The following is a 17,991-nucleotide window of genomic DNA, read 5'->3' as shown; positions in this document are numbered from 1 at the left end:
GCAGGGAAGAAATGTAAACAGTGTCAACTTTGCACGAAGTGGAATAAACCAAAAGGAAGCAATTAAAAAAAAAAAAAAAGAACAGAAAAAGAAAGAAGAGAGCAATAGAGAGACAAAGCCAAATAGTCTTCAGGTGAAACAATAATGGTACAACCCAACTAAAACAAATTCCAGTTATCTTTCCTGGAGAGTCAAGAAAAAGCAAAACAAAAGATGGGTCTTAAAATATTTTTGAAGAGAATAAAATAATAGTACAGAAGACACTCTAAGGGGTAGGGAGAACTGGAAAAAGTCACCGTGGGCTTTTCTGTTAACTTCAGGACAATCCACTGCATGTGACTCACTGCTTCAGAGTCAGCAGAGATGCAACCTAACTGCAAAAGCCAGAACACAGCAGAACTACACAGTTTCTGTAAAAAATCCACTTTTCTAGTAGCATTCTTTGTTTAAAAAAATGAAATATCAGCCACTTTATGATAATACATGGCACTGAGGGTGAAGAAGATGGAATGACTTCCACTCCTGGGCACACTCAGGGGACACCCACACCAACTCTCAGCAACAGCAAAAGAAAAATAAGGTATTTTTTCTTCTCCTCACAGAAGTCACTTTTGAATGGTTGAAAATAGAACAAATAAATCACTGCACATTTTAATGGCTATCAAGCTAATTTTAGTGTGCTGAGAAGAAGAGACACAGGCAAACTAACAAAAAAATTTGCTTTTGTTTGGGGAGCATAGCATGTGCTGCGTTTTACCCTCTTTATCTCTTCTTGAAAATGAAGAAACCCCGCCTACAGAATACCTTTCATAACGTGTATTCTGCATTGAGTAGAATGTTCTAGTGGAACTGCTCTCAGCATCTTCACACTAAAGAAACACTGCCTCCTAGCTCAATCCATCTGAAATCTGTCATTTCTCCCCTTGCAGAATTGCACAGCTTTCATTCAGTGCAGCAGTTTGTCTCCCATACTGATTCCAGAGCATCCCACGCTTCCCTTTGAAGCTCTGCCTGACACTCCAGCTGAGGCAGTCTCAGCTGAACTGCAGCTATCCCGTTTTATCTGGGACACTCTGCATGGATCAGTCAGGCACCCTAGACCTGCACTCACACTCCAAGACCAGAACTCACCCTCAGGCTTAGCAGAGGGTGGGTTTTCCCTGTGTGTTTAGCAGTGCCACCCACATAAAGCACAGCTGCACACAATTGAAAACCAGTGCATAGCTGACCTTCAGTGCTGGTCCTTTTTCACTTGCTCTCTCACTAGCTCTCTTTCCTTCCAGCCCAAGCTGAACAAACAGCTCCAGCAAGTTCATCAGCAGCTCATCCACAAGGTGCTCCACCTGGATGTTGGCAGCGATGTTGGCCAGGGCATTAATGACTGCCAAGGAGCAGTGCCTGAGGAGAAAGAACAGTTATGAACAAACAATTCCTCGGGTTTTATATTTTCAGTGTTTCCTTCATAATACTGATAGTAACTCTTGTAATAAGGCTACTGACAGATTTTAACATCAGGTTTTTTCTTGCTGTTTTTATGAGCAACACATCACTTTACTGACAATTGAAATGCAACTGGTATTTAAGTGAAAAACTATTTTTAAGCTGTGCCTTTGGAGGGCGTTCCATTTACGATGCTGTCATGGCCACGAGGAAAGTACTTCCCTGTAGCAGACGAAAAGCAGCCAAGGGCAGTGCTTCTGTTTTGGGAACGCTCTTGAGCAGAAGGATCAGAACTCTTATCAGCTGTTGAAGCTGAGATTGCACTGTTAAAACATACTGACAGGAACAGTCCTCTCAGCCACTCCCACTCTGCACTGAAAGGTATCCAGCCTACCCCAACCATCAACAGCCACTGATAATCTTTACTTCTAGTGGGGACAACAACGCATAACTTACTACAAAGAACTAAATTGTTAATGGTCTGCATTTAATCCCTAACAAGTACCAGGACCACATTAAAAACAAAACAAACCGCACTCTCAGCTTTTCTGGGCTAAGAGATTTAGTAATTAATTACTGCAATTTAGTAATTGATTACTGTAATTACAGAAAACATAAGTCAATGTCAATTATCTTTCACAAACACTGACTCCTTACAGAGGTAAAAGTTATCAATGCTACCTGTAGTGAAAAGCATTTTCAGGAATCTCTGCATTTTGAAGTGCTATTATTTTTAAATTAACGATTTCTTTTTAACATCAAAGAACAGTGCAATTTGCAACCTTGTAATAAAACTTGATAGCGGAAAAAAATAACAAACCCCAAAGCAGCTCCAAGGGTATTTGATACAGTTTTCACACATTGAAGCGACACAGCTAAGTGTTACCTGTATCCATGGTCCTTACAGTCCTTTGTGGCAGAGTAAACAACTGAGCTTGCTTTAACACTGATTTGCTGAAATAGATTCCACACTTCACTGTAAATGTATTGCTGCAAAAAACCAAAACCAAATCCCTAAGTAAAGCTTTTTCAATACAATCTCGCTAAAGAACAGCCCTGGAAAACACTCTAAGTATTACCAAGTTCTTGAGATAAGTGTGCAGCCACAGCCTGAGCAATGGTTTCAGCTACCATGAAGCAAACAGTACCAGTGCTTTTGTGAATGCTTTCAATTGATCAAATTTTAGAATATTTATTATGTTCTTTAATTCTGCCTTTCTGATGGAAACCATTTTACAGGCTTCTGAGTCTTCTGAGTTCTGGCAATTAACTGCTTGTTTGGAGGCACAAATAACATTTGGAAAAAGTCAGTTAATCTTTGCATGACTGAAGAAGACAATCTTCCATACTTTTAAATGTTTGAACCTACAAGACTTTGAAAGTTAATTCCTGATACAAAATGAAAATACTCTTCACTTATTTGTGACAGGCCAAGTTTAAAAACCAAGTAACTTTTGAAAACATTGAGTTTGGTGAGCTTTATAATCTTCTTTTTCAGAAGACTTATTTTCTATGGGGATTCATCTTGTTTACAGGGATAGCACTTTACACATTATCACAGCTTCTGTTTTCTGATATTACAAAGACTGTACAAGTGTCTACCTGTAGTGAAGAAAAGAAGAGCCTAAAAAGCCCTCTGCAAATGCACTTTCTAAAATACATTTCCATTTAACTAAAGGAAAGGGATGATGAACTGGCATCCTCTTGGCCAATTCTTTCCTTACATTTCCAGTGATGACCAAACAGCCGAGCTGATCAATGATGAGCACGTCAAGGTGAGAAGGTGGCTGGCAAAACTTCTGCTGTAAGATCTGCAGGATGGGTTCCATTACTTTTGGGGTGTCCCTCAGTGCCACTGCAATGTGCCCTAGAGCACGAATTGTGTGGTCAGGAATCAAATGAGCTTCCCTGTAAGGAAAACAAACAAAAACCCCAAGGTGATAAATGAAACTGTTCAACAGTTACCAAGACCTCAGGTACTTTTCATTTAAGTAACACTTCCTACACTAAATTTAAACACCACTGACAGCTTTAATACTGCCACTCTGTACATCCCCAGCATTGGAGGATACACTTGCACAAATTGATTTTCAAAATAAAAAAATAACCTCTCCCAAACTCATTAATGAAGAAATCGACACTAAGCCATGAACAAACTGTTCTAAAAACAATAGTGAAAAGAGGCAAAAATGATGGGCAAAATACTAAGACAGTCAGACCAGCTACTACAGAACCTCTCTCATGAGACTTCTTGGTTGGTGAGCAGAGCAAAATGCCAGTGACAAGATGTGTCTAGCCAAAAAGGACAGCTGAAGCTTGAAGAGAAAGCATCACTCAGCTGAGGACTCAAAATTGGCTAATATTCACCAAAGATTTGCTGATTCAATCAGCTAAAACTGAATCCATACCTCTCAGTATGAAAATGGGCTCAGCTCTGCAAAGACTTGGCATGGGAAGATCCTGAACCCATGCACAAGCCCATTAATCTCAGAGACATTTAATTCTAAAATAATGCTGTCAATACTTCTATCTTACAATAAGTCTAACATTCACTGAGTGAAGGTAAAATGGGTTTATGACTGACTGACAACTTACTTATCATTCTCCTGAGAGATGTAGAGACGGTTGGATAAACTGGCAAGAAAGGCCTCAACAATCACCGAATCTATCGTCAAGCCAGCTTTCAAGCACCTGGAGTAACAATGGACAGAAAAAACATAATGCATCAATAAAACATACCACTTTTAACTACTGTAAATGCTTGCCATGTGTACATAAGGGAAGCAGGTTTGTACTGAAGAATAAGAACTGATTGCCAAGGAACACTGCAGATACATTTTAAAAAAATGAGCCCAGTTTCTACTTCTACTTTCTCCAGAAACAAAAACAATGGGAATATGCAATAAGGTAAATTCAGAATCCACTGCTTCGAAACTTCAATTCCTTGTCTCTAGTCACCAGCTATGTCTTCCCTCCAGCTCTCTGTAGCTGTCTAAAAGGGAAGAATAATCACTGCCCACACGAGTGTGTGACAATCCTTCTCTTACAGGAGGCTCACTCATGTAATAACCTTGGCTGAAAACAAAAAAACCCCTACTGAATATCTACAAAAACACCTACCGACTGAAAATGGTGACTAGCAGACGTGGGAAGCAAAACAATAAGACTGAATTATTATTTTACAGTTAGGACATAAACAGAACCAAGAGACGCCTGAAGGAAAATGAAGTCACGACCAAACAAGGCACAAAGACTTCACGGCAGCACAGAGCAGAACCTTCTAAATGGGCACAGTACTTTTCCGTCAGGGAAACAGCATGAGTTCAGCATGGTGCCAGCCCCCTCTTACCTGCAGATGTTGTCTATGGCAATGTCACGCAGCTGCTCATACATGGACGGCTGACCTTTCTTGCCAGACATTACATTTAGAGTGGACTCTGAATGCTCGTTGGTGACACTAATCTTGATGTCATTCCCACCTACTAAAAACACAGGAGTATAGAAATCAACACCACTTGATGAGCTAGACAAGCCATTACTGCATTTAACTATTCCTAAATTTAGCCACTTCTTACTGCTTCACTACTTTGCTCTAGCATTACAATACTGCTTTTGCATCAGCAAGTGATTCGAATTGAACATTTTTCTTCTGAAATCATAACTCGAAACCATATTAAAATTCAAAAACAACAACAAAAACCTGCCCAATGCCAAGACAGTCACAAGGCTGGAGCAGAGGATGTGTATGGGGAGCAGAGGAATGTGCCCTAGTTCACTCTGGAGAAGTAGCAGCTTTGGACAGACCCAGTGGCTGCCTCCCAAACTGCAAAGTAGGCTACAGGGCAGACAGAAGCAGCCTTTGTAGAATTAGACACAACAGCCTCAACTAGAAACAAGGGAGGCTCCAGCTGGGTATGTGACTTCGTTTCCCTCACTATAAGGATAATTATGCACTGGCTCTGGCTGCAGAATTTCACTCAAGACCGAAGTGCTCAGTGTCAGCAGACCAGACACAGCAGTTCTACTGCTTACCCTTAGATACATTTCTACCAGAATTTCATTTGCTTAACTTCTCCCACCTCCAAAAAAATTGTACAATTCCATCTCCATTTCCACCTACAGCTGCATCATCACAAAATACCAAGAAGTATGAAAAAAGCTTTTTTTCCTTTACCTGTGTGATACTGGCTGTGATATTTGTAAAGTTTCACAAGCACTGGGGAAGGTATCACAAGAAAGTCTCTCAGTGATGGATTGACAGAATGAACCACAACAGGGAACCTCTCACACAAACGACCCAGACCCTAAAAAGAAAAAAAAAAAAAAAAACCAAAAAAAAACAAGACAAAAATCAACAAAACATAGCTTTAGAATAAAACAGCACTATTTTTATTTCAGCTACAAGCTTGCAACTTCAGCTCAATACAAACAAACAGAAACAAATCCTACTTAGTTTTGAGAGATTCAATTTTTAGCAGAAGATTTAGACATTTTAAGCCTCTAACTGGTTTAGATTACTCTAGGGTGTGTCATATACCACTCAAGCCTTGCTGCTCTCTTCCTCGGTGTTTTCACAGGAGTTCTATGAAACGAACTGCCCTCACCAAAAATAAAGTTACTGTACAAGTTCCAACATTTAGAGGAACCTGATAACTTACAACTTATGTGGTAGAGAACACCACATTTGTAAGAATGCATGAGTGCCCAATATTAGAATAACCAAGCCTTAGTCTAAAACCTCAGCGACCTGCCAGTCCCGATATTTTAACTATTTGAACTAAATAGTTCAGAAATTAAATATTGGTTAGAAAACACTCATGAATATTATTCTTCAAGAAGTAGTTGAGCTAAGAAAATTCTAAAAGCAGTTCACACCAGTTTTCACACCAGACCTCTGAAATCCAAATGTAGAACACAGTGATGTAAAGTAATAAAAATAGCAAATAAAGTGTTCCAGCAATCTGTAAAACTCCCCAAACTCTCATTCACTGCTACAGTGAGTAATTACAGTAATTAATGACAAATGCTGTAAAGACAGACCTGCAAACAGCAAATTAGCAGTGGCAAGTGAGCAATGATAACTTTGCTTGAGGTTTTTGACTGCAGCTTCTCTGATAACTTGATGCACAGGTTTTCTGCACCTTAAATTGAAAAATCCAACAGAAAAAACTATTTTCAATTTGTTACTAGGCCACACACAACCTAATGCTTACTGGAATCTCTAAAAATAATTTCTAAAATAATTTGAAGTTTATAAGCTTCAAACTTGTAGTATAAGATTTAGTGCTGCTGCTGCAAGAACAGTTTTAGAAACTTTGCACCTGCACCAAACAGCTTTGTCAAATATTGTGACTGAAGGAATGACAGTACTTAAAGCTGATTTTGAGCATACTTCATACTGAACAGAAGTCAAATATTGCAATGTCCAAAAGAAAAAAATCCTTCACATATTCAGCAGATGTAAGATCTACACAAGAAAGAAAACAGAGGAAAAGTAAGAGAGAGCTTCCTAGTCCTGCTAGCAATGAACAAAAAACGTTTCCTTTAAAAGAACCACTGAGAAATACTTAAGACATTAAGAGCAATAATTAAAACAGAACCTAGAAAATAAATAGCTGCATGCAATTCAGCATTTATGGCACCCCCAGGAGATAAGTAATAGGAAGTTTCTGTTTCATTTTCTATAAAGAGATGTCTCATGACTCAGCCAACTAATCTGACAACCTTTCGATGGAAGTTTTACTCTTGTATTCTAAAAGTAAAAAGCATTCCACTAAAATTTAGTATTTTTCTGAGCACCATCAACTCGTAAGTATTTCTACAACTTAGAACACAACAGACATTTTTTTACTTTGCTCATCTTTCACAGCCCACACCATGAGATCCACACAGGCAGCATTGGCCTGACAGCGCAGTTTTAAAGGGCTCAGTTCGTTGTGCAATCGATCCACATCGTGGAGGATTTTCTGAACTTCTGACTGGCTACTGTTGAATTGCTCCAGCACAAAATCATGGATTTCCTTCACAAATGAGTTGGGAAGGTCTAAAGAAAGAAAAGGAAACAACATTATACTGGAAGGATGGAAGTCAGTGCATCAGAATAACAGCATATATGAAAGTCATTGCTACATTATAAGTTGTATTATTTAATTCAGTTTATGTCCTCTCTAAAAGATAAACACCATAACAAAGTTTACCAGTTCACCAGTGAACAGACAATTTAAATACCATCTATTAATCTTCTTAACGGTGGTCAATTTATTTTTTTCTACTTTCATAGCACCTTTTTAATATGGAAACATTTCAAAATACAAATTTAATACCATAAGTAGATTTCCCAGGAAATGCAAACCCAAAGCTGAAGCGCTCAGTACAAAGCAGATAATGCTTGTGATCCTAAACATAACGATGAATAAATAAAAAAAAATAAATACTATACCTTTCATATAGTATAGTGTGTCTCTCAGCATTTTAAACTGAGCAAGGTAAAGAGGGTCACTGAAGGTTTTGTAATAGAGATCTGTACTAGAACCCGTCTGAAAGAGAAAAGAAGCAATCCGCCAGATTCAAAAGGAAGTATTTTCCATTATACAAATAAATAGATCTCACTCCACTTCCACAACATAAACAAACCTATAAAACAGGTACAAAAAGTAACCTCACAGCTTCTCCCTCTCTACTTTTAACAAAAGAAAAAGTACAGTCATTGCATGCATTAAACAAGATTCAGCCACTGATTTGAAGAGCACATCTGTTTCTCTAACAATGAGGCTAAAAACAAAAAAGAAAAAAAGAGGGAGGACTCAAAGCTGTCACTTCACTGAGATGGCAAAAGGAGAGGCTGAGGTTGTCTCCACTCACACCTACATTTAGAGCATGGCAGCGCTCAGTGGGAGGCTGAGAGCAAAGCAGAGTCATTTCTGCACACATTTCAGCACACACCCCTTTCACCACAGCTTTATGCCCTGAGGAAATGAGGCAAACTCCGTAAAATGTGGTGGAGGCTGTGACAGAACTGCACCCAGGGGAGGGAGAACAAGTAACAAGTCCTTGCTCTGAAAGGAGGACTCACAGACCTAAAGAACTAAGTCTGCCAGCTCTGAAGGTCCACGAGCGGCAACACTGACAAACTCACAGACGTGGCACCTAAAAGAGCAGCAGTGATTTCCAAACCACAAACTGAAAACAACCAACGCGTCTCATAAATGTGAAAAAAGACAATGGAACTGCAATATGCAAGAAAAACCTCGGTCTACAGCAAACCAGTTTTGGGCAACCAATGCTGCAATTTATTAGGACAGCAGCGCTAATGTAGGAAAATAACTATTTCCTCCTCTGTTAGTGAAAAATATCACCCCCCGCTTCACCATTTCATGGAGTCTAAGGCTGGATTCAAACCACTCAAAGAACTGTTCAAAAAGGAAATTAGTATAATTTTGCAAAGAGAAGGCATACCTCACACGGGCAAAATACTAATTTTGCAAGTAGTAAGGCAAAAAATGAAGTATTAAAGCCATTAAAGGAGAAAGGTAAAACCATACCTCTGCAACTTCAGCTATAACTGCATCTAAGGACTTCAGAAGAGAATCCTCAACAATCTGCTTTACCTATGGAGGAAAAAAAAACAACTCAAACAGGATGTTTCCTATTATTGACTCTAGATAGGAGGAGAATATAATTTAATAAAATTTTGCTAATGCACAGAAAACACAAGTCACTTCATTACAAAGCCTCAAAGATGACATTAAGGCTGCAACAAGAACATTTGAGCCTCTCTGCTGTTCCAGAATAGCTGATGCCAAAAGCAGACAGGGCCTGCAGCTTCTGTCACTTGTGTGAATCCCCAGCAAACAAACTCTTCAGGAAGTCTCACTCCCACAGCAAAACCCAATCTTCTATTTCAGCAACTATCAGTACACAGATTACAACAGAACAAGTGGTCTGCAAGACTCAAACAGGAAGCAGTTGACATAAACTTACTTAATTTTCCAAATTCTGCATGATTTATATGAGAGCTTTTCAGGAACGCTATTGAAGTGTGACATTAAATGCCATAAAAATAAAATTACACAAAGCTTCAGAGACAAAGGCTGTCATTATACTTGCAATTGTAAAAGCTTAAACTTAAACTGCATCTATTTCTAGCAAATATCTAGAACAGAGTGTCACTGCACTCTCCATAAGGTGCCATCACGTACCATGCTCAACAGCTGTCGGAGCATTTCCAGTGGGATGTTAAACTCTTTATTGTTAATTCCATTGAAGAGGGGAGAAACTGAAAAGCTGGAGCTGATTGTGGAGAAGTAATAATCAGGATCCAGTGCACTCCCATCAGGAAGATATGAACCTGATCAGAAAGAAAATAATGGAAACACAAGTTTGAGGAGAGAAAGGATATTAACTTTCTTTAAAGGAAACATTCAGCAACTACAAAAAAGTTCCTTCTAACACAGTCTTTAACTTGCCAGCGGTGCATTTCATCTACTGCTAAATTAAGACAGAAAACTACGATACAACTGTCATTATAAGTTCACTATCACAACAGCGAATTCATTATAATAACTTGTGTCCATGACAGAGATACTTCTGACAAACCTTTCCACACTACTGATGTGCATCTACCTGGAAACATTTGTCAAAGCCCTTTAGATTCGAAGCACAGAGATGCAAAGACAGGTTAAGTCAAAATTATCTTGCAAGGTTTTCCCCTGTATTAGATAAAATGAACACATGGAACAGTGCTCCTCCGAGAATAGGCACCAATTCACCACAGCAATTTGAAAGCAAAGAGAATCAAATCATTTTTCAGATTCAAGTACTCTCTTAAGCAAAAAACTTGCTCAGCAAACTGCTCTTGGCTCTGTTTCTGTTGAGAAATTACATCTCATGCCTTTCTGAAGTGCTCAGCTGGCTGTGCTAAAGTAATGTGCTCGTGATTAACAGGCTTTCAGGCAAGATTATTTATTGACAACAACAAAAAAAGTCCTCAGTTCTTTTTTTTTAAAGCTGGTAACCTTGGCCAGAACAAACCCAAGGTCACTACTCATCTTCTTCAGAAGGAAAGACCCCCACAAACTACATCAACAGAAATAATACAAGGACTGACTGAAGCTGAAATATTTGGTAGAAGTTAGTACTGAAAATAAACACCTGACTGGAATAATCGTAACTCTACTAGAGACACAACTAAAATAATTCCAAAACTTTTACAAAGTTGTCCACCCTTCATCTACAGATTTAAGATTATTTCTGCTCTACTACAACAGTATCTAACCTGCAGGCTTTGGGGTTTATTTTTTTTTTATTCAAACCATGAAGACCACAACACTGAAGAAGAATATATTGGTTCAACACAGTAGACAGAAGATAAACAGGTCTGGTCCTACTTGGCAATTTAAGAATTACCCTGCAATCCCATTATATGATTGAGGAAGAGATACCTCTAGAAATAGCAATGGGAAGGAAAAAGAAAAGCAATGTGGAAGAAATTAATTTAAGCCAAGGCTTGAGAGAGGAGAAAGGTCCAGAAACAGAGAAAGCCCAAACTGTTAAAAACCTGCAAGAGCCAGAGAAATCCAGAGACACCAAAACAGCTCAGATGCAGAGCTAGTCCTCCACATGATTCATACAGTACAGTTTATTTTTAAGCCCTGCTTTGACATAGAACTCACAGATGGTGCTCTACCACAACTCAGTAGTTAAGAATTTGCCCATTAATTCATGAAACTGTCTCAGGTTTTGGCCTTTTATGATACAGTAACTAATGGACATTAGTGAACACTCCAGTGTCTCCTTTAATATTTCCTGCTTCAGCAAATTACCAGGTCTTCCATAATTACCCACATCACACTCACTCCAAATGGAGCAGTTGTTTTGGATTTACACAATGTGCCACAAGCCTCAAAATTCCAGACCCTAGATCAACAGTGTCGTTGTCTACTGAAGCACAATATTAACTCTTGTTCCTCAAAGTTACTCAGCCTAATCTCCTGAAATCTTTTTGGCCTAGTTGAATTAAGCTCTCCAGTACTAGGCACTGCCTAGCAGGAAGGGAATCAAGAAAAAAGTAAAAAATAACTGAGCCTGGAAATCACTGGTGTTAATGTTTTCTTCCTACTGTCTTAAAACCACAATATTTTAAACAATCCTAGCCAGCATGTGCCGCTGAATTCCTGTAAGAATTCTAAAAGGCAGAGAAAGGGGTCAAAAGGTTTTCTGTTTCAAATTTTATATAAATAGCAACAAAACCCCAAACCACAGACTGTTCCTTAAGGTGATCTACCTTCAAAGTAATGAACTGCAGCAGATCCTCCAGGGGAGCTGGGAGGGGGAAGCCCACGTTCAGGACTGACCTGAAACATTGCACAAAAGCAGTGTTCTAGAAAATATTTATGAAACATTTAAAAACCTGTCAAGGAACAGATTGTACACTTTAAAATGAAATACAGCTTCAAGCAAAACTAACAGGAACTTACATATTGCTGGGTCTAACAGCTCCATTCCAGCCAAAAATGGGAAGTTAAAAAATGCCAGTTCAGTGCTTTTGACTAAAGGAAGAGATCTGAATGGTGACTCCTCTACTGTAGGAAACTATGCCAGAACAATCCGTAGTTTCAAACCACCATCTGAATCCAGTCTTCCCCCAAGACAACGAACATCCCCAGCTCCTGGTGAAACCAGGAAGAGCTCCTGTATCCCCTTGTGAAAACTTCAGCCATTAAATGCCAGCTTTCTGATTTTACAGCTGTACACCACAATGCCTTTTAATGACAATAACACAAGGAATAGGATTTGCCAAATGCTCCACGTAAAGAATTACTAGTACAGTTGCTACTTTAACTGTCACTGCTTTTTCTGTAATTCAGAAACTACAAAACTATTTTGAAATTCAGTTGTGGAACCACAAATAAGATATTTGTATTGGGGCAAACGATGTGTTAAGAGACACTCTGCATATCCAGGCTTAATTCTTAACTCCACTGAGACCAAGAAACCATCTCAGTGCTGACTCCAGCACAGAGCGAGTCATACAAACCTGTGCGATGCTGGATACACTGCTAGCCTTTCTCTTCAGTGTTCCTTCCTGGCAAACAGTGAGCAGAGAACTGGGAAGAATTGATCTGAAATCATTAAAGGATCGACGGCGAATTCCTTCGAGCTCTTCTGGAACTCTCAGGGAATGCGGGGGAATTTTAGGGAAAAGCTTTGAAAGGAGAGCCTCCTCTGAATTGCTGTAGCGACCAAAGGCTCGAGAAATTCCTATCAGGCAGGGCACTGCATACTTGCACAAATATTCTGGAAAAGAAAAACACATGTAACAGCACCTTAACAGTGACTTAGAACTTCCTCTTCATGGTTTTGCTACCACTTTACTAAACTGTTTCAGCCTAAACTGCCTTACAACAACTGATTTGTGCAAGCAGAGGAAAAACCACGAAAGCACCACAAATTACTACAATTCTGTTTCTGTATTTTCCAGTCAGCAACAAACAGAACAGAGAAGTGCTAAGGGAAGCAGAAAGACAAAACTCGCTTTTCAGGATTGATTCTGATAACCAGCAAACAAACACAAGAGAAGTTCAGAGGACAGGAGTTACAAATACAGTAACAATTTTATCACTACCTTTATCGTGCATTTGCGGTGTCTGGCACATTCCCAACAGGAACTGCATTACTTGTAGGATTGCATCCAAAATCTAAAGTCATCAAGACAAACATACAAAAATATCTTTTGGTAAAGTGATATCATTATCTTACACCAGATCATTGTAACAAATGAGACTTGTAAATATTAATGTAAGCACCTCTATGAAGATTTCTTAATGCTGTGTGACTAAAAGATTACACTGCCCTCACTCAGGTTACAGAGCTTCTCTCGCAAAGTCTGCAGTGAGCTGCAAGCACTACACAGTAAAACTGCAGCACTCCCAGCTTCAGTATCAAAACTGGAATCCTAAAACCCTGAGCTCAGCAACTGACACCCAAAAGTAACTGCAGACCTGTGAATATCCTCCAGGTACTTAACTATTAACACAAGCAAATGAATGCATCAGTGCACACCCTAAAGCAATCAGCCCCTTGCTGCCAGGGAGCAGCTGTGCCCTCCTCCAGACATTTGTCAGGATTGCAGCATTGGAGAACTGGGTAATACAACAGCACAAACGTAAACTGCACCTGCTCTCGGAGAGATGCATCCCTGTAAGCCACGTCAGATAACAACGTCACCAAGCAGAAGCTGAAATTTTCTGCCACTGGAAGCAAACCTGCTAAGTAATGGAGAGAAAATCAGCACTTAAACCTCGTTAGAGAGCCAACATAGAAAGAGCAAACTAAAATAAAGCAAGAAGACACAAGTGGCTCCCATATCATAAAGTTCTGAGACAGATTGTAGAGAAAAATAGTATTACATTAAAAATTTAGAAGCACTCTAACCATCATAATTTCAGCACAAATGTTTAAAGAAAAATCAGAATTAAAAATCTTCCCAGGCTTTCAACTAATCTGAAATAAACCTTAATTACATAATACTGTGTAAGAGTATTCTTACATTAAGGGAGCAAAAAAGTGAAGTGGTTTAAACAGCAACTAAGCATCAAAGCTAAAAGTAGAGCATACGAATCTCATGTTCCACTCTCTAGCTACTACACAATCTTTTCCAGTTTAGTAACAAAATATATTGAACACAGAACTATTTGTAAAGTGCAATTCATCAAAAAGCAGCCAAGCAGGAAAACAGAGATCTACTCAACTTCCTTCGGCTTCTAAAGAAAATCAATATTAAAGGCTGTCAAGCCAGGAGCTAAGTAAGAATCTAGCAGGACTTCTCCCCTCCCCTTGAACCATGTCCTGAACAACCTTTGCTATTTCCATTTCCTGGCTGGCATTCCATGACAAAGATCAAAAAATCCAAACATCACCTCTGCCTTTCCGTGCATTGCTTTCTTCAATCCACTGCACTTTGGGGAGGCCCTTCAGGAGCCGCAGAAGGTAGGGAACCACAGTATCCTTGTGCTAAAGAACAAAATGTTCTATTGAAAATCGAGAAGAAAAGCTGAACCATATAATCTCAAGATATTTTAGAGATGTGGTAAAATTATATTAGCACACACAGAACTCGCTTGTGATGATTACTCCACAGGCTTCTTGACTATTGCAAAACTGATTTGAAAACAAGCAAATGAAAGTAACCAAATTCGGTGCCTTAAATCCAAGCCTTTCGCTCCAGGCAGCAGCTCATTCTCTGTAAAAGCTGGAGAAGAAAGTTCCAGAACAGTACCTAACCCCAAAGATTTTATTAATTGATAACAAGCTCCCAAAATAATTTTAAGACAGCTAAAAATTCAGAGTGCCAGTGCCAATTCAGTACACGTGATGCATCCCATCCCAAGCGTTACACAAATGTTTTAAGTGGCCATACACAAGCCACTTAACACATCTGTGTAACACTTCAGCTCCTTCACCTGCCAGGCAAAGCACAGCACAGCTGCCTTTTAAAAAAAACAACAAACAAACACAAAAAGGAAAAAGAACAAGGTCAATAATGTCCATGCAAGCTGTACCATAGCACACGGTCACTAAACAGGAGGCAATTCAGGCCTGATGCAAACCTTAGCAATATGAAAGAATTTAAACTGAGGACTAACAGCATTGAACCTGGGACTCTGTCCATGCTTCCCTTCCTCTACACAGAACAATACCAGGCGCAGCAGTCAAAGGGAAGAGAAGCAGCTTGCGCTGGCCCCGTTGGCAGACACAGAAGGGATGCTTGTGTACAATGCAGCCTGTGTGCCCTGTCTGTCTGTTCACCCTGGCATGAAAGGGCCTATTGCAAACCTGGCCTTCAGGAATGCACTAGGGCATCCCTGCCAGCCAGGAGCATGTGGGCAAGGACATGCAGTGATACAGCTGGTGTGAGTAAATCCTCCTGAATGCTCTTTCCTTTCTCTGCTTAGGCCATGATGACCAGAAAACACAGCAGCAGTTTGGCTGTGGCAGTGCCATGGCTACTGCCTATCACACCCACCAGTATTTCCTTGCTCTCCTGAATGCATCCACCCCTTATCTCTGACCTTCTTAATCTACTCCTATGAAGAGCAAATACCAACTATTCATTCACTCTGCAACTAAACTTGAATTAATCCAAGATCTTTGACGGTAAATAGGCAGCCTAAGTGACAAGAATACCTGAAGGTCAGATTCAATTAGGAAGATTCCTAAAGCAATAACAGCATCCCTACGACGTTCATCCAACTGGAAAATCCCATGGAAATCCACTGGACACATACAGAGCAGCTTTTGTACCTGAAAAACAGCAGAGGGAAAGAACAGCGGAATAAGATCGAAAAATAAACTGATGCTTGTTTGAAGCACACAGTAGTCTCTCCATGTTCTGGAATAGATTTGGCTATGTTACCCTCCTTCAGTCATCAGTCTCAGTGAGAACATCCAAGGACGAGGAGCGATGAATGACAGAAACCAGAAAAAGGCAGAAAAATCTCAAGTAGATGTCAAACATTTTTTCTACAACATGGGCCGATTTAAAGATTTTCTTGAACATTTGATCAAAGTGCTGAAGTATGACAAAGCCTTTGTTCCATGATTTCACTTTTAGATGTGCAGGAAATATGCAGCAGGCATTTTTATTATATTTAGTGAATTCCTGTAAACAAAAAAATAGGTGGATGCAGCTTCAGTTACAGCTCCACCAATGCCTTCTACATATACAGCACTGAACAATTGACTGGTGCCAACGTGTGTATGATCCTTCCAACATAACAGACTAAGTTTTCAGAACTATTACTTTCTCACGACTTACCTGTTACTTTTCTCCATACTCCACAAACACACATTTAAAGAATACATCAAACCTCCCAAATACTTTGTTCTTCTATGGAATTGTTAATAAATGGGAAAATGCATGTTGTCTTTTTACAAATTTCCTTGATGTATATAAATACTACGTAAGAATGGCCTTCTTATATAAATATGAATGGCCTTCATAATAAATAACTGTTTGAGTTACTAATGTTTGAAGGTCAAGACACTTCCTGTTTAGATAACTCTCTGAATATCCCATCTTTAAATTTTTAATGTAAGAAACCACCTCCCTAGAGGATTAGAAGAATTTACTGGATGCTCAGTGGAATTTGAGATTCTGGTCCTCCAAATGCCAGACCTCCTAATTACAAGACCTGTAGTACAACACAGATAATCCTCTGGCTCAACATAAAAATACAGCAGACGAAATATGAACTTTGGAAAATTACTGTTGATACGTGTGTTCCACGTCAGGTTACATTTGCAATAACAATAACATGAGGGAGCAACTTCCATTAGATATCAACTGTTACTATCATTGAACTGCTGTATTCTGTCAAAGTGGGGAAACAAAAAAAAAGAAGAAGAAAAAAAAAAGCCCAGATATCTGTGAATCAACAGCAGACTATAGAAAAATTACTCACCGTTGGCTGTCACATCAATGGCACATTTCCAGAACAAGAAATAAGAAAAGAAGGCTGCAACAGCTGCCTCAGAACAAGCACTATAATTTCCATCAGCACATAGCCGTGTTTTTTTCAGCTATTTAGTCACGATCACTGCCTGATGCCACCGGGACATGCAGTCACTTGGTGCCCAGGCTGGTGCACACCGGGCTGTCCGTCCCTGCGGCGGGCAGCCCCGCGGGGCACTGCCCACACACCAGCCCCGGGGTTCTCCCTCCGCCACAGCTCCACCTCACCCACATTCCACCCGGAACTGACTGCGTCGCCTGCATTTAACCAGATACGTGGAGGAAGGCAACTAAATTAGCAGCCCTAGATTAGGTTGAGAATAAGATTGCTCCCATAAGATCATATTCTACAGACTTGGGGGTCACGCAGCAAGATCCAGTTCCTTGCCCCGAGGGTGCGCCGCTGACCCGAATTTTTGGGTCAAGCCGGCCCACACGAGCATCGCCGAGGCCCCGCTGCCCCGAGCGCAGCGACGGGCGAAGCCGCGGTGACAGAACCCCCCCAGAGCCCACAGACAGCCCCGCCCCGGCAGAGCCGCGTCCCCCGGGACATCTCGCTGCCCCAGCCCGCTTCCCACGCGTGACAGTGCCAAGGGGGCGGCCGGGCACCCCACACACGGCACCAACAGCGCACAGAAGGGGCCACGAACGGCGCCGACCGGGCTGGGGTCGAGTCCTGTGCACACAGGGGCCACCCTGCCGCGGCACGGCCCCCCCGCCACATGCCTGACAACCCCGCAGCCTGCACACACGCAGCCCCCACGCGTGACGGCCGCTCCCCGCAAACACCCTCACCTTCTCCAGGGGAGCGGGGTTCTGCACCGCCAGCGACCGCGCCAGCGACAGCACCGTGTTGAAGTAGAAGCCGCGCGCGGTGGCCGCGCTGTTCCCGCGCCCCGCAGGGCCCGCGGAGGGAGCCGCGGCGGTCCCGGCCGTGGCGGCCGCCGTGCCGGTCGCCGCCGCCGTGGCCGCCGTGGCCGCAGCCGCCGCTGCCGCCGCCACCGCCGCGGCCGCCATGTCGCGGGGGAACGGCGCCGGCC

The 17,991-nt window shown here is 41.0% G+C and overlaps 1 protein-coding gene across 2 annotated transcripts in view; it reads right to left on the bottom strand.

Annotated features, from left to right (window-relative positions):
- The window catches only part of PI4KA (phosphatidylinositol 4-kinase alpha), a 53,997-nt gene extending 36,029 nt beyond the window's left edge, over nt 1-17,968 (bottom strand). Inside the window, exons 1-18 of one of the 2 annotated variants that reach the window (XM_066200061.1) lie at nt 17,747-17,968; nt 15,625-15,741; nt 14,358-14,451; nt 13,615-13,703; nt 13,064-13,136; nt 12,476-12,735; nt 11,723-11,792; nt 9,639-9,787; nt 8,982-9,047; nt 7,880-7,976; nt 7,292-7,483; nt 6,481-6,581; nt 5,615-5,744; nt 4,790-4,922; nt 4,036-4,131; nt 3,165-3,348; nt 2,327-2,430; nt 1,230-1,398 (exon numbers count right to left, since the gene is read on the bottom strand). In XM_066200061.1, coding sequence (XP_066056158.1) covers nt 1,230-1,398; nt 2,327-2,430; nt 3,165-3,348; nt 4,036-4,131; nt 4,790-4,922; nt 5,615-5,744; nt 6,481-6,581; nt 7,292-7,483; nt 7,880-7,976; nt 8,982-9,047; nt 9,639-9,787; nt 11,723-11,792; nt 12,476-12,735; nt 13,064-13,136; nt 13,615-13,703; nt 14,358-14,451; nt 15,625-15,741; nt 17,747-17,968 — 2,346 coding nt within the window. The remainder of the gene's footprint in view (nt 1-1,229; nt 1,399-2,326; nt 2,431-3,164; nt 3,349-4,035; nt 4,132-4,789; nt 4,923-5,614; nt 5,745-6,480; nt 6,582-7,291; nt 7,484-7,879; nt 7,977-8,981; nt 9,048-9,638; nt 9,788-11,722; nt 11,793-12,475; nt 12,736-13,063; nt 13,137-13,614; nt 13,704-14,357; nt 14,452-15,624; nt 15,742-17,746) is intronic. The other variant, XM_066200062.1, reaches the window with a different exon arrangement.
- Nucleotides 17,969-17,991: the final 23 nt, after the last annotated feature.

Source organism: Chamaea fasciata, unplaced genomic scaffold (assembly GCF_029207755.1).
Source record: "Chamaea fasciata isolate MVZ Bird 193981 ecotype frontalis unplaced genomic scaffold, bChaFas1.0.hap1 SCAF_18, whole genome shotgun sequence".
Lineage (NCBI taxonomy): Eukaryota > Metazoa > Chordata > Aves > Passeriformes > Sylviidae > Chamaea > Chamaea fasciata.
Note: the sequence above shows the minus strand (reverse complement) of the source record. Positions and strands in the feature narration are given on the sequence as shown.